The 23,129-nt window shown below is 38.8% G+C and overlaps 1 protein-coding gene across 14 annotated transcripts in view; it reads left to right on the top strand.

The window, feature by feature from the left end:
* The window catches only part of Nrg1 (neuregulin 1), a 206,820-nt gene that overhangs the window by 158,696 nt on the left and 24,995 nt on the right, over positions 1–23,129 (top strand). For 10 of the 14 annotated variants that reach the window (XM_029569261.1, XM_029569254.1, XM_029569252.1 and 7 more), the window contains one exon: positions 12,041–12,170. In XM_029569261.1, coding sequence (XP_029425121.1) covers positions 12,041–12,170 — 130 coding nt within the window. The other 4 variants (XM_029569256.1, XM_029569257.1, XM_029569258.1 and 1 more) reach the window with 4 other exon arrangements.

Raw genomic sequence — 23,129 nt, 5'->3', positions numbered from 1 at the left:
TTCTGACTTTTGACATTTGTATATATACTAGATATATTTTGTATATATCTCTAGTCTGGTTCAGCAGTATATCTCGCATTGCCCGCTTGATAGATTAAATGTCATTAGACTTTTCAATTAAACTGTGGTCCTTGTTGGTATGCCGCCCTTTACTACAGTTCTCGGGAAATTCCAACTTCACATCAAGATTTGAAACTGTAGTTTTCCACAAATTGTAGCAGCATCTAGTTGGTCAGCCTACCAATTCCCGTATATTCTTTGAACAAGAAGGAACAAGCTAAAGGGCATCAAAAAGCCTTCTAGCCATAGTCTATCTCTCCTGTATATGCCTAGCCTTAGCCCTGAAGAAAACGGCCATCTGAATTAACCTTTAAGTTCTAATTTGGACTTAGTATTCACTGTCTAGGCTCTGGGATGTGCCAACTTTTCACATAGCCACCATCTTACCTGCTGTCTGCTTTGCTCCCTTATGGCCAGCATCAGAATACTTATTCTTTACTTTCTGATACTCTTAAGCCTTTCTAAAACATGCGTGACCACATGCTCTGTAGCAGTTACTATGAACATGCCTAGTAGACTGCTTCAATTTCTATCACTAAAATTATTTGGGATTTATGATGAATTATTATTAATTGCTTAGAGTTAAATAAATAATGTCTTGAAAACCCCAAAAAATATGAAATTAGTTTTTGGAATGTCTTGGGTGGTTTCCTACTTGATGGAAAAGAACTTTGATGCCAGGAGTGTTGAGACATAGTTAAAGTAGCTCGTTTTCTTATTCACCAACAAATCCTTCACTTCCTTCTATTTCTTCTACAAAAAATTTCTTTTTAAAAATCTACTTTTTAAGTCAAAGGGTAGCAGAATATAGTTTGAATTTTTAATGGAAAGCCACACTAACAAGCATGCAGACACATACACACATGTGCACACACACATACACATGCAGACACACACGCATGCATGCACAAACTAGGTTTTGCCAGCCTATGTCAGCCTAATTAAAAAAGCAGAGTCTATGAGACATCACATTTGTTGTTACTGTAATATATTTTGAAGTACTTTTGAATAAATAAATTTTGACTGAAGTCACTCGATTTTTCTGGAAACTGTATGGAAAGTAAGGAATGAAACTGGAAAATAGCCAGTCCAAGATTTCTCATTGGCAGCTTTGAATTCAGGGGATTTTGCAGAGCATGCTTCAACCAGTGTGCTGGATAGTCTCTGTGTGGACAGAGTTGCTGCCCAACTGTGCTTTCCTGGGCAACATGAGGGCTTCAAAAATGGTTGATGACCTGAAAGAACGGGAGGGGGGATCTTAACAAGAGACATGATTTGGCTCTGGGAGTTAAAGTGTTTTATTAGCCCACATACATAAATGAAGTACTACCAGGAAAAGATTGATAATTTATAACTAAGTTCCAATATATGAACTGCCGTGTGCCCTCTTTCTGACATGGAAGGGAAATAGCCAGGCAAACTGCATAGACCTGGACTCTACTGTATGTCTCCCTTTACCATGCCCTTTCTCAGTTTCATTATAACCTGGTGACTTTTAGCAACTGGGTGATGCAGTCAGACCAGGCGAGAAGCGTAAGATGCTGAACACATGAATCCCGTTTTGCAAAGATAGGGTGCAAATTGGAAAAGGCGTTTGGTTTTGTAGATTTTGTACAGGGAGCCTTAAACTGTAAATATGCATTTAATAACACGTGTGCAATCGTTTGCTTCTCCTCCATTGAACAAAGTTTAGTGCTAACAGCAGGAAAACAGATGCCTGCTAGGTTTGAGGTCAGAAATTAAGACACATACACACATAGGTGTGAGCTTCAGTGTACACACCCACACCCACACCCACACACATTCACACAGTTATCATTCAGGCTTTAGGGATAATTTCTTTAGCTGCGATATAGTCAGAGTCCATTATCATGCTGTCCATTCTCCTGTAGTAACACAAGACATACCTATAGCCTTATTGACCCCATCACAGACCTTGATTCTATTTTCTTCAGAGAAACAAGATCAATTATATGCTTACTGTGATGAGACCAGCTAGTCTTTTGAGGAGGGTGTCTGGTTTGCTTTCTGTTGCTGTGATAAACACCATGACCAAAAGCAAGCAGGGAAGAAATGTGTTTATTAGTTTACAAATTGTACTCTGTCATCAAGGGAAGCCAAGGCCAGAGCTTGAAGAAGAAACACGGAGGAAAGCTGCTTACTGACTTGTTTGCTCTGGCTTGCTCACCTACAGCTCTGTTTTGTTTGCCTTCTGTTGCTGTGATAAACAGAAACGTGATGTAACTTGGGGAGGAAAGGGTTTGGCTTACAAGTTACAGTCTTTTATCAAGAGAAGCCAAGTCAGGAACTCAAGGGATGTCAACGCCTGCAGTGGACATGGTATTCCTATATCAATTAACAATCAAGAGAATTTCCCACACTCATAGCCACACGTGGTTTGCTGGGAGAAATTCCTTGAGCTTTCCTCTTCCTGGGTAACTCCAGGTTTGTGTCAAGTTAACAAAGACTAACTAGCACAAAGGGTAAGCAGGATAAAAGGAAACAGTTTTCTTGAAGTGAAGCATTTATATTATGTTTTCTTGAAACTTTTTACTCCCATTCAGATTGCTCCTATGTAAAAGGCCAATACAGTATAGAAAATATTAGATTCCCATGTTATTTGATTACATGGATTTTATACGGAGAGCCTGCAAAGTGTGGGAAAATACAGGGTCTGAATTTAGCCAAGTGTGACTGAGCAGAATTCTTATGCTCCAACATGCTGTTACTGTTTCATTCCTTCATGAGCAGCAACCTTTGGCCTCCATAAGGAAAATATTGTGCTTGTGGAAACAGAAACTGGCTGTTTATGTCCACAGTCATCACACAAGCACAGCACTGCAGCTGTTTGGCTAACTGGTATGTAGCAGTGTGTAATGTTTTAGAAAGGCATATTTTGAGCTGTTAGAACTAATATTCTAAGGAATATTGCTCTGGCTTCTTGCCTGAGACAACCACTGTTCATAAAGATCTGTCTCAAAGTCAAAACACTCTGAGCATGTCTGTCATTTCTAAACCGTTTCTGAGTTATTTATGTAGGCGCTCTTTTGATGCAAAGCACAAAAAGCTTAGATTATTTAAAACATTTGCCAGAAATCATTTTTCGTCATAAAGAAACATGGCAATGTTACTGTCTTAGATAGAATGAACAATTTCAGGTCAACTATAGCACTGTCCTGGTGTGTGTGTGTGTGTGTGTGTGTGTGTGTGTGTCTGAGATGGAACCCAGAGCCTCATGCATGCTAAACGTGTACTCTACCACCGAGCTAAGCCCCAGTACCATCTGTTCTTAATGGAATCCTTTAGACAAGCAGACATGCAAAATCATCAAGGTAGGTGAAAACAGACACTTCGGTTTTATCAATGAATATGGAAAACTCAGAAAAGCCTACAAGGCTTTGTCTACTAACATGGCTATGTAAAGACTAATATGAACATGTGTTAAGCAGTTTGAATGCTTTAGCAATAAAGCTCAAAGTATGAATGAACTTGGGTATTTAGTTGATTTTAATGTGCACAAATACAAAAAGTACGTGTGAAGCCCTGTGTCCCCTCCCCAGTATTACAAAAACAGAAGTGCAGAGTAGTATTATGTCTTCATTATGATCCTTATTCTGGTAATAATCTTGTTCATTTAAACACACTATGACCTGAACTTTTGGAATAACCCTGTCATTGGTCACCTCATTTCTATTCTCCTCATCAATTTTAGCAATCATGACCCCACTCAAGCTCTCTTTCTGTGGTGTTCATTTTGAGCATTAATTCCAGACAGGAGTATTAGGCTTCTCGGTCATGGATGCTTTGTTATTTTGTGGCCTCATTACCTTTATCTCCCTAATATAACCAATGTCCTTATTAAGCTGAACTGCTTTCAGTGAACATGGCCCTTCTTTTTCTGCTTCTACAGATGTATTTACTTCATTGCCCTGGTCATATGCCTTACTGCCTGTGGGTGCTGGGCATCAAACCCTGGTCCTCTGCAGGAACAGCCAGTGCTCTTAACCTCTGAGCCATCTTTACAGTCCTCAAATAATGAATTTTTTTAATCTTGTCATTTTATAAAGCTATGTCTCAGGAATTTTTCATTCCTGCCTTATTGCATTGTTTAGAATTTCACATAAATATTAACTAGTGTTACGGGGAGTCATTGTCTTTGGCTTATTCTTCACAATTATGGGAACATCCACCCTCCAAGAGTCCTTAAATACGACCTAGGTTATTGACCAAAAGTAACTGCTTTTAGATGACACAGACTAGCATTTACTTTATGAAGGCATGCTTTGAAAAAAACCCAAAGTAAATTGTTTTTATAAAATTTAAATATACATAATCAGCTTTTATTTATTTATTTATTTATTTATTTATTTATTTATTTGGTCTTTTTTGTTGGTTGCTATTTTCAGTCTACTGTATAGGACTAAGGCTGTATCTTCCTTTCATCCATAAGGCCCTGAATTCAATCTCCAGCACTGAAAACAGCTGTACTATATAAAATACATACTGGAACATGGCTATGAATCATGAAACTACAGAGGATGGTGTAATAAAATTCCCTGCAGCAACTCATCTCAACCCGGAGCCTCCATTCATTCTTACAGTTTTATAGCAGCCTCAGACATTGGCTCATTTAATGTGTACATGGTCAGCATGAGGCTCCGAAAAATCAGGACTACTTTGTTTTTAAACATAGCTATGAAACACTAGACACACACAAATTGGTGGCGATATCTAAGTATTATTAGCATTTCGATGGTAATCAAGCATCCTTATAAAGTTTCTGGTGTCGGTTTCCCAGTAAGGTTCACTTTGTGATTGACTGATTTGTCTCTTAGCTCTTCTTTCCTGTATGTACATTTTGAACTTTTCTTTCCCTCTTTGTCTATACTTTTAGCTCCTGCCTCCCTTAACACTTTTCAAGAAATCAGGTGATTCTTGCTGTATAGCTCTGTGCAGTCTGGATTTCACTAACCACGTCCTTTCATGTTACTTTGAAAATGTTCCTTTGATCGAATTCATTTCAATGCTTGCAGTGGTGTGTGAATGTTTGGTTAAATCAACGTATGATTTAAAGGAGAAGAGTGCTTGATATTTGTATAGTAATTGACTTGATTTCATTAAATGTTGATTCCGTTTCTATTAAAATGACCACATGCCTTTTATGTGTTGATACGGCATGACTGTTGCTTAAATTTGTTGAATAAAACAATGACCCTACCTATGGTTTCTCTCTTTTGACCTTTCATCTGATTTTATTTCCAAACACATTTTAGTGGATGAATAAATTAACTTATGCCATTGAATGCCACATGGTAATTTCAGAAACTGAATCCTTGATCATTGTTGGGAGTTAACGTTCTTTTTGTCTCAATTCATGTCCTTGGTGCTAAATTTTTTGGGTAGCTTGGATACTGGCAAAGTAATATTTCCTACACTGACATGACCTTCTCCTAACCAAATTGATCTTGAGAGGAAAATTCAGAGTAAAAGTAGTGCATCTGAAACACTTAGTGTGGTAAGATCTATAAATATATCAAATTAAGCCAGTCAGATGGACTGCTAATATTTGCTTTGTAGGCTAGACAAAATGTACTCCTCTAGAATTCTTACTGATGGAAAAATATTCAAGGGACAGCCTGGACTTCTAGATATAGAAATTTTATACTCACATAAAATGTCACTGAATTATAGAAAAAATACGGCAGAGCTGTTTCTTAACTACGAAAAGGTTATTGGCTTTGCAAAGAAGAAAATAGAACTTTCCTGTTGTAACTCCACCTAGCCAGTTATCCCCAAACAATCTCTTCTTTGGAGAAGACGTGATATCTTTCAAGATATTTGTGTCATTGAGATAATGTTGTCTAAGAAATTGTAGAAGTAGACTATGTCATGAATAAAATGTACTGTCAGGAAAAAAACAGCAACTTGTATATTTAAAAAATAACCTTTCCTTGCAATCTTATTTTCCTAAGATAACAGTGTCTAATGACACTGAGTCTTTTGCTTAGCGTCTGCTGGGAACTTAGAATCTGCCTTCTGTGTAGCTTTCAAATGACCTCAGTGTTACAACAAAATTTATTTTGTTTTATGAGGAAAAACACCCAAAGGTCATTTCTTATTCTTTTAGAGAAGGAAGAAATAATATTAGGGGCTTATTGGAGAGCTTGTAAGGGAGAAGGATATTTAGAAGTGGTCTTAATGCCCCCCACCCCACTTCAACCCTAAAGCAGAGTCATTGAAACAAAAATCAAACTCTTTCTCCTTCACTTGTGTGACCTTGGGAAGCTGCCTTTGTATCATTTGTGGATTCTTAGCTGGGGCACTTTATTAAAGACTGCAGAGCTGTCTATTCTTTTGAGATAACTGGTATTCTTTCTTTCAAATATAGGATGCTATAAAGTTACTAAGGGCAGGTCTAGTCCTGCCAGTCTACACAGGTTTAAATGGTGCAAAGACACAAGCTGAACAGTTAAACTAGCTCATCTCCAGTAGATTTTCATTGTCAACTTGTTCTTTAAAGAAAATGCCTCTTCGGAGGTTGTCTACAAACTCCTATAATTGCTTATTAATTAAGTTATAGTTCATGAGGCCAGGTAATCTAATCTTGTTATTCCAAATTCTGGTTCCATTTTTAAAGTTCTCTTTGAGTTTTCCATTACTAACCCCTCCTTTTCCCTCCCTTCTCTTCCAGTCTCCCTCCCCTCCCCTCCCTTCCCCTCCCCTCCCCTCTTCTGTCTTGTCTGGTCCGGCCTGACTTGGCTTGGCCTGGCCTGGCCTGGCCTGACTTGGCTTTTTCAGGGCTGGGGTAAAACCCAGGACTTTGTACATTCTAGGCAAAGACTCTCTCAGTGAGCAATATTTACTCCCATCCTCCCTTGTGGTTTCTTTAGCATAGTTCTGTGAAAGAGCAGTCAAGAGATGGGATGTTACTTCCATTTACAGTATGGGCTCTGTTCATCATCCAAATCTGGAAAGATGCCTCTTATCCCCTCCAGCCCTTCCTTCTCCTGTTTTCAAGTATCTATTAGCTCATCAGCAAAGGACTAAATTACTATGCAGAAAAAATAAATGTCAATCCAGAATGACAATGCTTCCATGGTTCCGGTGTGGCTCTGGCTCTTTCTGTGGAAAGGTAGTAATGCCCCCACTCCCATCCCCGCCCCCTGGGTTTGCAGGGAAGCTGCAGGGGCAGCACTGCTCTCCTGTGGCTTCTGCTCCTGAGCTCTGCAGTTTAAGAGCTACTTAAGTAGTTTGCCACTGTGCAAAGTGCTCCAGGACCCAACTACAGAGGACTCCAATAGGATCCTGAACAATACTGGGCAGTTGGGGCTTAAAACAAAAGCCAGGATACTGAAGAGCAAGAAAACATGCGGCTTTCTAGACACATAAGCAGTGACAATGGCACAGGTAAGGTTAGAAAGTCTAATTCTGTAATGATCACCTGCTTCCTATAGGAATGTTTTAAAATGTTCAAAGTGTACAGTTTATTGAGAAAGTCTCGTAGTTGTTTAACTTTATGCAAGGAAATGATTAGAAGTATCTTCAAAATATTTTCACTCAGGAAAGACAGGCTCTAGTGATTCCTCTTGGGGTATACAAAATTTACTCCTGACAGTGTCTGTAAATTGTCCAAAAAAAAAAAAAAAGAGTGACACCACTTCTTATTAGCAACGTGCATTTGTGCCACTGTCCTAGTCCGGTCATACTGCTTACTTCTCAGATAAAGAAAACATTTCAAACAAGGGAGAAAGGGAGTGATCCTTTCCAGCATTACTTTTATTTTTGGCCTCCCTTGAGCAGGAAGCCTTGCTGTTCTGCAGGAAAGATTATGTGCTTTCGAGGGGAAATACTTAGTAATGAGCAAAGAGCACCTACTGTTACTGAAATTTGTATTTAGTATGTTGACAAAGGTATATAGTAGTATAATTGTTAGAGCTTAATATAAACAAAATTTATCTTTTGTTTCATAGTCTATGAATGACAATATTTTAAACCTCAGGAAACAGTTATAACCCTAGTCACTCAGGAGGCTAAGGCAGGAGGAACCTGAATCCAACCTGGGCAATTTAGTGAGACCCTGTCTTAAACTAAAATAGTTCATAGTCTTTAGATGGCTATACTAATTGGTGATACTGTAAGTACATTTAATTTGTATAACATGTAAATTCAGTCAATTTTACAATTGTGTAAGCAAATTTATAGGCTGCGAATTCCTGGTAAACAATTACCATACAGTGGATTGTCAGTGTTTACTGAAGACTTTATGGTTAGTCAATGGCTTCTGTTCCAACGGAGTGCCTACCGGACGCACATTTCCTAAACAACAATAAAACTCCACAGTCTGGACAGCAATTGTTTTTTTGCTTTTCTTTGCCCGGTATTTACATACCATTAATGGGCACAGTGTCATTCACTTGTGTGAGATATTACAATAGACAAAATCTTTAATCAAACTTCATGAGAGCCCATGGTGACTTGCTTTTGCTGTTGAAGTTCCTGAGGGGGGCCATTGTGCAGGGTCTGCCAGTTATTGGCAGGTCTCTATGACAGCATTCCTTGCTCTACAGCTTATCCTTCTGAGAAGAGTTAACCAGGGTCTTAGAATTTTTTAACTTCTACAACTTTATTTATGACCATTACCTATTGTATATAGTGGGCATTGGACCATAGAAAGTGTGTTTGAATTGAAGAATTCATTCATGTGGCCAAAATAAAACTCATAGAGTCCCACTTATCAGGGCCTTGCTTGTTTATTCACTCAGACAGTCCAACTATATGGCCCAAGCTGGTCTTCAGGTCTCTTTGCAGACCTGTGTCACCTGCCTTAACACTGATGGCAGTGCCTGCTGGTGAGCCTGAACTGTGTTCTTCACTCGAATTCCTAAGACTCAGTAGATGATAGCACCCAAATAATGACAGACTGCTCACAGAGCAGAGGGAAATGGGGCTTCTTCAACACCAACTGAGTGGGATCCCTTTCATACTCTCCAAAACAACGGGGGTCATTTTTTGTGTACTGAAGTATATGCTCCCTACAAAGCATTTCTTCCCCTGTAAGTTCCCCCCAGCGTCCTCAGACAGAAGCACGTTCACATGGCTTTGTGTATAGGTCCCGTTCTGTCTGCTTAGCAATCTATATGTGGAAGCCAACGAGAAAGGATGTCATTATGAAACGTATAAATTTGCTTACGGCTGACAGCTCACCTTGTTCAAAAAGCTGGCAAAAATCCATAGAGCATGCACTGCACTGCTCTAGTGTGGATTCTTCTGACAAGTCCAGCTTAGTCTTGGGTTTGGCTGTTGGTTCCGAGCAGTTGTATTCAGTCAGTTCATACTTTGCCTCACCTGGGAGTTAATTGCTGTTTACAATTCATGATCTTTTGTTAAAAAATGTGCTATGGATAAAGTGTTAAGCACAATTGCCGTGACTCCAGGAAAGAGTTGCTGCTTCATTTCTAAGAATTATTTTACTATCCAATGTCTCATTACTACTTTTAAGTAACGATCTAAGAAATTTTCAGTGGAATGTGTCAGAGCAAGATGTTTTAGGACAGCATTATAAAAGAATAATCACTTCAGGGAGAATTTTTTTTTGGATCCAAAAAACTATTTCTAGTTTGAATATGTATTTATTAATCTTTGTTATTTTGCTAATCCCACCATGTCAGCAAGTCTAAGGGATAAGCGTGATGTATCTGTCTCTGGCTTATGTCATGGCTGGCTTTCATTGTTCATTTATAATTTATGTAAAGTTGTATGCATTGTGGGGGTTATTGGTTTTGTTTTTATTAAACGCAGTAGGATTTATTCTGAAAGAGCCTTGCAGTGCAGGCTGCTCAGCTGGGGCAGCAGACATCCTTAGCAACATGTTAGGGATTCTAAAGGCACTGAGGTCTGCTAATGGCTCAGCATCCTTCTGCAGGAAAACATAGTGACAGCCCTCTGCAGGTGGCACATGTGATACAGCCGCATGGGGGCAGGAAGGACACCCAGCTCAATTTGTCATTGAGTGGAATGCTGTCATCAGTTGAAAGTCTTATGAACAAAACCCTTACCAATTAAGGCAGCTTTCTTCCTCATATCATTTAAAAGTAGTTGCCACGGATGAAAAATTAATATATGTTAATTGCCCTACCTACATAAGCAGTTTTTCACATGAAGACATACTATTTTGTTGAAATGATATGCTATTTGATATATAGAAATGTTGTCTATACTATGATGCTATAGACCAAATGATCCAAATCATATTCATGATTCTGTTAAGATATATCACTGATAATAGTGGAGAATCACCTCTTCTAGGATTCTTAATTCCTTTGGTTTGTAGACCTGTAAAGGATATCTTGAATGTTTTAAAAAGGTCTTTTTATTGGAGTAATTGAGAAACTGATCCAAGTCAGGCATGATGTCCCTCAGTGGTAGAGTATATCCTTAACATGTATAAGTCCCTGGCTTAAATTCCCAGCACCAGAAAAGCCAATTGACCCAATTTGTAATTATCCATAGTAATGATTCAAGAGTAGCACGCATCACTGAAAACAGAAGATTGCTACTCTTAGTTGTCTTCTCTCAGTGTTGGGGGTAGAACTCAGGGACTTACACATAGACACATGCTTCTAGACTTTTGTCAAGTTTTTTGATTTTTAAATCTGATCAGTAAATAAGAAAACCAGGTTCTTTCCTACTTGGTCGTTAATACTGGCTGTTATTTGTCTGATGCTAATTCCGCAGCATTTCCTCTACTGGAGCATGTACAATCTCTATAAAAACTCAGCTCTAAGATTGCCATTGCTGCTGTTTTCTAAGATAGATTTAGGACACCCAGGACACACAGTTTCCAGAAGGGACTTGTACCAGCTCTGGTTCCTTTTCAGGTGGTTTTGACTGCTCTTTGCTGTTGTTTCTAATCTATGCTGAGGGCAGTGACCATGGTCCCCAGCATGCCTTGGGCAGGAGAGCAAGAGACAGGAAAGGGTGTGAGAAGTGCAGAGAGTGAGTAATCAAGATGCTAAGTAGTCTGGTTAGGGAGAATAAAAATAAAAGAGTAGAAGAAATTTGGTTTAAAATCACAACAAAATGTGCTTCAGAAAGAAATGGAAAGCAAAGGCCAGAATAAAAGTGAAAATCATGTATTGCAGGTCACACAAATGTAAGGAAGAGTACTGGCCAGTGTGACTAAAAAGCTAGAAATTCATGAGAGGCAAGGAATTAAAAAATCTGTGGGAATAAGTCAGGAGATAAGATGGAAATTTCATCTCAAAATGGATTTTCTTCTTGAAATACTAAAAGTCTTGAACGGCTTAATGATGGGTTTACTTCTTATTCTGATGGTATCAGTGATAAATACTCTAAATCAGATTGTTCCTGGTTGACACTGAGCACTGCCCCGGTGCTCCCAGCCACTAAATGGAACCAAATGTCTTTGAGCCTCCGGACCTGGTGCTCTGTCTCATCCGTGTGTTTGTGCTCCTAGTCCAGCTAACATCTCCAGCATTGCTTCCACAGGACTGCGGAGTTTGTGAAGCCAAATCTTTCGCATGAAGACACCGTAAACCAAAATGATGGCTTATTTCTATGCTCCTAGTTCAAAGGAGATGAGTTTTGTACTGGATTGTATATTTCTAGGGACTTCAGACTGTCTCCATTTCTCTAAAAGAATATTGGCACTCAAACAGTAATAACCTTTGGAGCAAGAGTGTAATAGAAATTGCAAAGAGATTGGTATTTTACCTGTATATTAATACATTCAACAAAGAATATGTTTTCCTTTGAAATGACTGAACATTTGCATCAGTTGTCCAAAATGCACAACACATACACGTAAAATATTAGTTGCTATTAAAAATTTCGTTCATAGATGTGATCTGGTACCATTACACTTGAGCCTTTCCTGGAGAATGAATTTTATTCTATGACAGTGGAGAATCTCTTTACGAAACAAATTACCAACGTTTCCTCTTCCTTCTCTCCCATCCAGCCACATCCACATCCACCACTGGGACCAGCCATCTTGTAAAGTGTGCGGAGAAGGAGAAAACTTTCTGTGTGAATGGCGGAGAGTGCTTCATGGTGAAAGACCTTTCAAACCCCTCAAGATACTTATGCAAGTAAGAATGAAATACTCTCTGTGGCTCATATCATAACTGCTTACTACAAATTATTCGGTGTCTCGTGATGCTCATCATTGCTTCTTTTTTACCCTATTTTGTTGCATCCTGTTGAAAAATGCTGATTTAACTGAAATGTTTTGAAACATTTATACCATCTGTCATCTCCTCTGTTATATCCAGAATTGGTTTTGCTCTTTTCAGTGTTTGTGAGTGTTCTTTGCTTTTTTTTTTTTTTTAACCTTCATAATGTTGCTTTCCTCATGGTTTCCCTTAATATTTACCCAGAAGAGATGTGCACAAATTGTAGAAGGTGTAACTTTGGATCCATATTTCCTTGCCCACATGTGGATTGAGCTGTGAGGTAAAGCTCTTGTCATACCACAGTGCTGTGAGGTAAAGCTCTTGTCACACCGTAGTGCCCTCCTGCAGGGAGTAACACAGCTTGCAGGAGCAGGACAGGCGGCAGAAGACGCTTTTCTGACCATTTGACATGTTTGAGTTCCTTCTTCACAGCTACTCTTTTGAAAGAAAATTTAGGTTGATATTTCTGGTGGTTAAAAAAACAAGTAGCAAATGTTCCGAAACACAGTTAGAGCTGGGCATGGTGGTGCGCGCCTTTAATCTCAGCACTCAAGATACAGAAGCAGGTGGATCTCTGTAAGATCAAGTTCAGCCTGGTGTCCATAGCAAGTTCCAAAACAGCTGTTTGAGACCCTGTCTCAAAAAATAAGAAAGAAAGAAAAAGGAAGAAAGAGAAGAAAAGTGTTTAGTATGTATAAAACCATTATGTAGAGAAGCAGGGTGCAAGGCTCTGGCTGTACTACTGTTACCTCCTTTCAGGTCTAGATTGGCCCTTTCCTTCGGCTCCACCTGAGGGTGTATATGCCTGGCTAAACAGTATTAAGTTTACTGTCTCTCATCAGACAGCATAAAACATTTGTGTTTTGGCACACCAAATGTTTAAACTTTATAGTAAAAATCAATAGGATGATTAAAATGTGTTTATTGTGTCACACCTTTTAAATCTCCTATTGATAATTTGTTCTGGATGTTGTTATGTGGACTTACAATTTGATGTGGATCAAAGATGTTTTGGACTGGATAAAAGATGTTTCATAACTCGTGGATAAAAAAATGTTTCATGACTTGGCACAGTACGTAGAGTACTTGACTAGCATGCATGAAACCCTGGGTTGAGTTCACTTCAGCATGTGAACTGTACGTGGTGACTCTGGAGTGGCCATGCTGCAAGAAAGTACATGGTGTAGAGGTTGTAGGGTTATTTTTATCAGGGAAGACAGACAACTTACAAAAGCAAATCCTCTGTTAGAGTGAAGCACAGAATTCTAATCTTAGCTATTAAGCATTTTTTTCTTGTTGGACATGGCTAGTAAATATTTGAGATATGAATCTTATAAAACTTTTAAAGCAAGATAAAAAAAATGACCAAGTAGTTGCATGTGGTGGTACACACCTTTGAGCTCAGCACTGGAGAGGCAGAGGCAGGTGGATTTCTGTGAGATCGAGGAAAACCTGGTCTACATGGTGAGTCCCAGGTCATCTGTGGCTGCAGGTAGACCTTATTTCAAAAACAAAACCAAAAACAACAAAAAACCTCCAAAAGCCAAATATATAGAAAAACCTGATATTATATATATATATATCACATAACTGTATATTATTTAAAAATTGCTCTTAAAGTTAAGATTTGTTTTAATCATAAAAAATTTACTCTACTGTGTATGCTTGCAGCAGCCCAAGTCTTTCAATTTTAATCTTCAGTTTTGCTGACTTGCTATAAAAACAGCATGAATATGACACCCCTGTATTTATTATTGTGCATGGGGATGAACAAAGTTTATAGCATCCTATCAGATCTCTTATCAAATAGAAAATACCAGAAGCAAAAATTATAACCTGTAAAATGTGAGGTTCATTTGTTATATGGAGAGACCTTGGGATTCTCTCCTAATCTTAGGCATAAAATAAAATATAACTGTGTTTTAATAGATCTTGAAAAACACAAATTATATTTCCCTAAATTCTTCCCCCTTTCAAACGATTTCCCCCACATTATCTATGTCCCATATTTTACTTCTATAGAACGGCATCTGAGACCACTATGTTTTAATAACAACAATGAAATATGATCATTCTTCATCATAGCCTTTGCAAAGATTTGCAAGCTGAGTGAGTCGACGTGCTCGTTTTGGAATACCTCTAAGGAACCAGTGCAGTTATTCCCCATGTATTAATTCCACCTATTCTGTAGCCCTCCCACATCTCATACAAAACACGCAATCATGTAAGTGCTGTTCATTTGTTCCATTTTGGTGTTGTGCCAACAGCTATGATTTTTCTTTACCCACACAGTTTCTCATTAAATTTTAAGCACTATTCAGAAAAAAAGAAGTACTGTTTTTAATAAATTTTGAAGTGAAATGTTTGTTACATCTCTATTACTGAATTAGCAAACCATGAACGAGCACAACATCTCTCAAGCTAATTGGTGATCAGGCTTGTGTTCTAGTTCTCAGCAAATTGAACTTTTCCTTCCTTTCCCCTCTCTCCTTTGTTTGCTTTTTTCTAATTAGAATATGAAGAGTTTATTGTCTGTTATTACTCATGCTTTCTGAAAGAAAGCTCTGATATCTTTGAGTTTGATATCCCAGTACCTTTTGGACCACGGCTTTACTCAGGCACCAAAATAGTCTAATACCTTCGAGTAAGAATTGGAGTACATTTAACGTCTAAAATAGATAAACTCTTCTGTGCTAAATGAAAAGCATTTTTCCAACAAACAATCCTTTATTTAAAACATACATAGCATTAAAAGTAATAACTACTCAAAATTTAAACAAAGTCACATACTATGCTGTGTCTTATGATAATATATTGTTCACTAGACCACCTGAATAAAAAGGGAATGATTAAAAACGTTTCACTGGTTCATCACAATCTTGTCTATGAAGCCCGCTCATAGTTTCCATATGACCCATCTGTCTAGAGCACAAACATCACTTAAGCATGAGCTTCATCTAAAACCAGCTTTATCCTTGACCAAAGCCATGACTCAGAAACACCACAAGTGTGGAGGTTTCCAAATAGTCTCTCTGGCCACCAAATCCATTGTTGTCTTCTTGGGAGTTGAACAACACTTTACAGAAAATCTCTTCTGTTCCTTGATTTAGAATGAGTTGTTCCAAAGGGATTAGCTGTATAACAGTTAAACGGTTCTCAGAGGAGAAGTTTGCTGTCCCCTGGACTCCCCTGGGAGCTGAGTGGGACTGTAAGAAATGGTTTTCATCTTTATTTTACTCTTCTCTCTACAATAATCTAAAATTTGCCCCGAGGAAAATTACTCTTCCAGATTATGCAAATACAAGGAAAGAATAACTCCCATTTCTGTCCTTGGATGCTGTATGTCATCATGTGAGTCAAAGAAACAGGATCATTTGAACATGAAATTGTCCAGATTCTCTGTTTCCCTTAGGTCTGTTCCTCTGAGCGTTTCAGTAGAAAACAATCTTGGAAGATATGAATGGAATGTTTTCTTAATCTAAAAATTACTTTTGTATCAGACTACGCTTATAAATGTGCTCTGCTGCCTAGTGGACAGGTGAAAGAATTAGGATTTTAACCACCAGTTTTGGTGCCCTTCTAGTTCAGCCCTCTGGACAATCTCTTCGTTTGTAACATAGAGTTAATATGTTCTCCAAAAATTTTCCCAGAGAATCAGAAATTAAACGAGTTCATTTCTACTAAAGTACTTTTGACTCTTGGGAAACAAGACTGGTTTTTCCTTCTTATAATAAAAAGTGAATGGCCTATTACATTCTCTCTGTAGACACTGGAAAAATATATCCACCTGTCTTAACAGATGGTGTTGTTGTGTTTAATCCCTAATTTTTTCTTTTATTTAACACTAGCAGTTTCACATGCCATCAGCTAGCTTTGTAATCTCCCAGATGATAGATCATCTAATTCCTCTGATCACCAGCTTCCTTATTTGAAAATCAAAAATTAAAAATATGAAACAAATATAGACTTGGAAGATGGAGGATGCTTCAAACTGGGCTTCTGGGATTTTGTATAATTAATGTTTATGAACTGCATAGAAACATGTATTATATATTACTGAAAGAGTTATAAAACATATAACTTTAGGAGACAGAGCCACAATAATGTATTATAAATTAAATTTAATAAATGAATGCTAATATTTCATTTCTTCAGCTATATGCTAGGCATTTTTGAAAACACAGATAAAATATAAGAGGTAGAGCTGCTATTCCCTAGGTGCTTAGTTTGTTTAAGAAAATGAAATGACAAACCAGTGAGAGTGAAGCCTTCCAACTAGCACACTGCTGATTTTGAAGGTACTAAGATTTTACAGGGAAAGAAGAGACAGGAAGAAGTGAGAGACAGCTTTATAAACATAGCTCTCATTTATGGAGTCCTTCCCAGGTAGTAGGCAAGCCCTGAGGTTTCAAACCTTTTCTTTTTCTATTAGCATACAAAGAAGTAGGTTTCATTATGGCATCTTTCAAACAAAGTTCCTTTTTTTTTTTTGGCCTTTTTGAGACAGGGTCACCCTGTAGCCCCAGCTGGCCTGGAACTCACTATGCAGACCAGGCCGGCCTTGAACTCACAGAGATCCACCTGCTTCTGCCTCCCGAGTGCTGGGATTAAAGGCATGCACCACCACGCCAGGCCAAAGTTCCTTTTTCTAGTTACTACCCACACCTTCTCTCCCATCCCCTCCCCCAGTAACCTCTTCTCTGCTTTCTGGGCACTAGTCTTTTCAGGTCCCTGTGCCCTCCCTCTTCCCTTTCTTAATACCTCTTGTTCTCCTGTGGTCTCTTCTCTAGTTTCATAGTTTCTACTCACCCTCTCCACCTCTTTATTTACATACACACAAACACTAAAAGCTGAGATTCATGTATGAGAGAGAACATGGCATTTGCAGTCATCTTTTCTGTGAATCAAGGTAACATGTTTACCCAGAACATAAAACAAACAAACATAAAGGCTGTGCTACGTAGTAGAGCTCGTTCATGTGTTCTAAAGGTTGGGTGGGGGACTTGGGCACTATGAGAGCTTATGGACTCTCAGAGGAGCTTCAGGAGCAAGAAGATGGGCTCTGTGCACTAGAGAGATCCAGGGACAAGTAAGGCTCAGAAAACAGCTAAGGCTAAAACTTTGCAAAATACTGTCATAGTAATGACGATGGCAATAATATCTGCACCATTTATCAGTAAATGGATTAGCATAATCAAGCAAGGGCAAGATTAGAATTTATTCCATAAGAATAGTATACCCTGAGCCTGGAGAGATGGCTCAGCACTTAAGAACACTGGTTGTTCTTGAAGAAGACCTGGGTTCAAATCCCAGCCCCGACATGACAGCTAACAACTGTCCCGTTACTCCAGTCCCAGGAGATCTGACTGCCTCTTCCGACCTTCACGGGCATTGCACAACATGGGTGCACTCACCTACATGCAGACAATACACTCATACACATAAAATAAAAAATAAATAAATAAAATTTTAAAAAAAGAATACTATACCCTCCACTCTGATTCCAGTCCTCGAAGAGCTTTCTTCAGAATGAACTTCTCTTCTCTATTCTTGAGTGTTACCATATTTAACAGAAACAGAGAGCATTTATGAAGGAAATTGCTGAAACTCTTACCATGCTAGATGCTGACCTTTTCATACAACCAAGTCTGCAATTTTGGGTGTGTGTTGAATCCTGTCTAAGTATTCATGAACACATTTATACTCAAACTCCCCAAAGTAGATTGAGGGACATCTTGTAAGAACAAATTTAAGTGCAGTTGCACCTAAAATCAGAAATATTGCTAAGCTCTCTGTATAATGCACTTCCCTTTCCTCCTCTGATCACTAGCACCCGTGTGTATTTACTGAGCTCCCATGTGCAGGTCTGGCGTCATGCTGAGCATCAAGAGATCAACACCACCACGCTGACTTCTTCCTTGAGAAGGCTTAGGCTATTGAAAATAATAATCATGTTTCAAGTGATTGATGATAATCAATTATTGATGTGCAGAGTGTTGCAAAGGACATTTAAAGAGCTCAGGGTATGGGTAGCAGGGACCTCCTGGAGTCAGAGGCAAAGGCTTTGTAGGAGAGACAAAGAATATGCAACCCTCACCATAAGAAGGTCTATGTTAAATAAAAGGAAGCATTGGTAAATATTTGCACTGAATAATTTAAGCTGAAGGAAATCATTTAGATGCCTTATCACAAAGTAGATAGGATGAGAAAGAACCTCTGAGCTACTTTAGAGACAAGAAAGGGCATGCCCCAGGGGGGTGGGTGTCCCCCAGAGGACCGGACAGACCACAGCTGAGCAGCAGTGTGTCATGTGTCACAACTACGTGGCAAAGTATGGGATGCACCTGGTCCCATAGCCACTGAAATTGTTTGACCCTGACTTAAGCATGTCTCACATCACATGAGCACTAGCAGCAGTTTCAGTCTTCGGGTGTGTGTTTCAGAAGAAGCTGTGGAAACAGTATTGGGATGGGCCTGAGGCTCAAGGAAGGAGGAGGGTGTTCATAAGCACCGACACCCTCAAGGCTGGTACTGTTTGTCCCAGACACTGAAACTTAGCATTGGAGAACCAGGACAACCTAGGTATACGTTTCCTCAGTATTTACCCATGAGCCCAATGGGCCCACTGTGTGTATCCTGTTATCTCTTGGATTTGAAGCTAGTCCCAGAGTCATAATAAAAGAAGGGGAGGACACATACCAGCTGAGCAATAACAGTGAGGCATAGGATGTGTCTGAAAGAAACATTATTGGAACGTTTTATGTTTAGTGTTTTCTTTAATTTAAGAAGGGCATTCTCTTGAGGAGATGAATGTCTTTTGCAGACGACACTGTAAGGAACACTAAAACACAAATTAGAAAAGCATATAAAAGCCTCAGATAATTTCACTTAAAAGGCTGATAACAAAATAAGATTCATCTTAGAAAAATGCAGACTAATAGTAACAATACATTTGGGAAAAAATAATCTACAATGCAGATACTCAGCCAGTGAGTAGGCGAGTTCTGGCCAGAGTGCTGAGCCAGCTATGGGCGAGAAAAGTCAGAGGTTGCAATGTAATACTGTAGAAAAGCAGCCCATCACTCAGTGGTGCACACACTGCCAGCTCACGTTTACAGAATGACAGAGAGGGCTTCGACATCTAACACAAGCCAACTAGTATTTTCCAATATGTGTTTGTTGATGTTTCATGATTTGATGTTTGTAACACTAACAACAAATAGATAAATTCACGTGTTTGATGGTATAAAAGGAAATGCTATTGTCAGTGTTGAGGAAGATCAGAAGATAAAGTATTCTTTTTGGCAGGACATTTTTTTAAATTACCCAAATGTTTCATTTTGGAGTGATGACTAAAGAGAAAGAAAAAGCGTTGGCTGTAGACTTTCTTCCTTCTGCTCTCTCAAGGGGGGAAGATGAATCCAGGAAACAGGGAAAGGAAGATGTCTAAAGATATTTTATAATTTGACTGTAAGTGATAAGTGGTTTGTAAAACTGGCTAAGCCTACATAATCAGAAGTTTCTTTGGAATCTCTGAAAATCTTTGAATATGTCTAGAGTCTCAATCAAAAAACATGAAATACTATCTTAGTGCATAAAAACATAGAAAACAGTAAATTGATTCTCAAAATACATAGTAAGTTCAAATTTTTCATGGAGTGTTGTTATTAAAGTAGTTTTTACAGTAAGTTAACCATGTTTGTCAATTTAATCAAACCAGTGAATATAAATGCATTTCTTGTCTGAAGATTATAAAAAATTGCTAGGAGGGATTGTAGAGATGGCTCAGTGGTTAAGAGCACTGACTGTTCTTGCAGAAGACCCAGGTTCCAATCCCAGCACCCACATGATAGCCGACAACTGTCCGTAATTCCAGGTCCCAGGGGATCTGACGCCTTCTTCTGTTCTCTCTGGGCACTGCACAACACAGGGTGTGCTTACGTACATGAAGGCTTAACACTCGTACACATAAAATAAAAATAAATCAATAAATAAAACTTTAGAAAATGTTGGGAATTGTTTAATGGCTGAAAGAAAAACCATGCACTTTGAAACTAAAATAAAGCCCTGGATCACAAACGTAAGGACAAGTCACATAGTGGTACATGAATCAACCTTGACTCTGGGCTGAAGCAACTTTGATCATTCTTTAGTTTATGAGTTATCTGAATATGGACTTTAAAAAATGAAATGATTTCATCTAACGTTATGTAAAACTAAAAGAACATAGTATTATAATAAATGTCATTTTGAGGCAAATGCAATTTTTTAATTATTTATTTATTTATTTATTGGTCTTTTTTTTTTTTGAGACAGGGTCTCCCTGTAGCCCCAGCTGTTCTGAAACTGGCTATGTAGACCAGGCTGGCCTTGAACTCACAGAGATCCACCTGCCCCTGCTTCCCGAGTGCTGGGATTAAAGGCGTGCACCACCACGCCCAGCACAATGTTCTAAAACACTACTATTTGTTATTACAGTTGGCGTTCGTATACTCTTCTGCTTCATTGAACCCTGGGTAAACTGGCGTTTCAATAACAAGGAAACAAATAGACTTACTCCTAGGGAATCTTAGCCTTTTCTCTTTCATCTTGCAAAAAGAATGTTCAAGGTTTTGATTTGGGGAAGAAAATCTGTAAGCAAGGTGCTGGAAATTCCTATAAAACTTATTGGAAGTCCACAGAGGGAGTTCTGCTGTAAACCATAAGGATAAAAGTGGACGTTATGATTAACTTGTTTTGGCAAACCAGTTTACTTATGAAAATTTCTTGGTGTATAGTTCTTTATTGGACTCTGCAGCTTAATCTGAAATTCACCTTAAAACACACTTTGTGAGAGTCCTGCATGAGCCAGACTCTGGGCTTGTCAGTAGAGATGGACACCAAGTGATAAGATAGGACCTTCATTCACACCCATCAGCACACTCAGTGCACCTGAAGAGATGGCGACAAGGAGCAATGCAAGAGCCAAGGGAGGCGTCATCACCCCAAGCGGAGAGGGGAGGTCGAGGTCACTAGGGTCAATTTGGAAGACAGATGTATAGCTACAGAAAAACTGCATTTTCAGTCCATAAAGAACAGCTGTATCTTGACCAAAGATTATCAGGTTAGGAGCAAATGCTGAAATTATTTTTAAAATATTTCCCCTTTTCTAATCTGAGTAATAAAACTTACACACACATTTGTGTTTAAGTGATAACAGGTGCTTGATTATTAATAATACTTAAATATTTTCTAAGAAATGAAGTTTTGGAATTTACTCAGCCTCATGTCAAAACATACTTTTCAAATCCACATTGAATTTATCATTTCTCAGTTTCTAGGGGAGTGATAGGTGATGCTTAACATATAATAGAAATAGGCCAAAAGCCAAGCAGCTTCCCCATTATGCTAGAATTAATTCTGTAGCATATCCTCAGAGTTGTAGATTGGGTGGATGTTCATCTGCATGCATGTTCTGTACAGCAAGTCAGTAGTTGCCTATGCAGAAACTAGCTGGGGCACCTTCTGCTTCTTTCTAGCTGACTTGACCGTTCTAGAGGTCAGTGAAAGTTGAACAATGACATTTGCTGCTGAACACGTGACTTGATTAACTGCAATTTTCTTTACCCCTAATTGTTTTGAAAACTTCATGCTACCAAAAATAATTTTGATAGCTTCTTTCTCTGTGTCAGGGGTTGATCTGTACCACTAAACTACCTCTCCAGCCTGAAAATTTTTGTTTTTTGTAGTAGAGTGCTTACCTCACACACATGGCTCTGGATTCCATCCCCACAACCATAAACAACAACAACAACAAAAATAAATCTTAATGCTGGGCAAGGTGACTCATATTTTATAATCCCAGTACTTGGGAAACTGAGGCAAGAGGATCACCACAAGTTCTAAGCCAGTCTGGCCTGCCCAGTGAAGTCCAGACCAACCTGGCTACAGAGTCAGACCCTGTCACAAAGTAGAGAACAAAAATATGGAGGAGCAGGGAGGGCATGGGAGGGGGAGGAGGAAGAGGGGGAGGAGGGGGAGGAGGAGGAGGAGGGGGAGGAGGAGATGATGATGATGATGACGATGATGATGATGGTTGGATTTTCTAGCAGGGATTGCTTGTGTGAAGATGAGCATCATTTCCCAGAACCTAACTGTATTAAGAGATCTTTGGTATGCACTAAGTGAAATTCCTTCATTGTATCACTGAGGAAAATAAAGCCACATGCACAGACAGCAATGTACTCATGTTGCTAGGGCAGAGGTCATCTCCATCCTCCCAGGTTAGGGCCTTTGCATCTTTACCTTTAACATACACACTTTCTAGGGATCTTGTTAAATGAAGATTACCCCTTCCACTATTCTGAACTGTATCTTGAGATTCTTTATTTCTAACAAGCATCCTAAATGATGCTAAGACTGATACTCATCCATGAACCACAGTTTGAGTAACTTTGAGGCCTTGCAACACTAGGTGAAAAGGAAATTCATCCCCCAAGTGAAGATAAACAGGGACAAAAGGATGATTCTGACTCAGCCGTAGCTGTCTATTCTAAACAAAGATTTCCACACTGAAGTAGTGCTAGTGTTTGTGCACCAAATATTCTCTGTGATCTCATAGAACATGCTTCGTCATTCCACAATGCTCAGTTCTTAAGATATATGAATTCACAATAAATAGAAAATTAATGAGACTAAAAATTTTGACCCCATTTGCATAGTTGACATGTGCCCTTTAATCACAGATCTGGCATATAAGATGACTAGATGGTGATTTCCTAATAAATGTGTCCCATTCTCTTAAGGAACTCTGTATCCCTTAGCTATTTATTCATTCCATAATTCTTAAATCAGAAGACTTCTTAACACAGACTGGTCCTCTTCCTCCTCTGTTCT

This window comes from Nannospalax galili, unplaced genomic scaffold (assembly GCF_000622305.1).
Source record: "Nannospalax galili isolate Female #2095 unplaced genomic scaffold, S.galili_v1.0 scaffold680, whole genome shotgun sequence".
Classification (NCBI taxonomy): domain Eukaryota; kingdom Metazoa; phylum Chordata; class Mammalia; order Rodentia; family Spalacidae; genus Nannospalax; species Nannospalax galili.
This window is presented reverse-complemented; position numbering and strand designations above follow the sequence as displayed.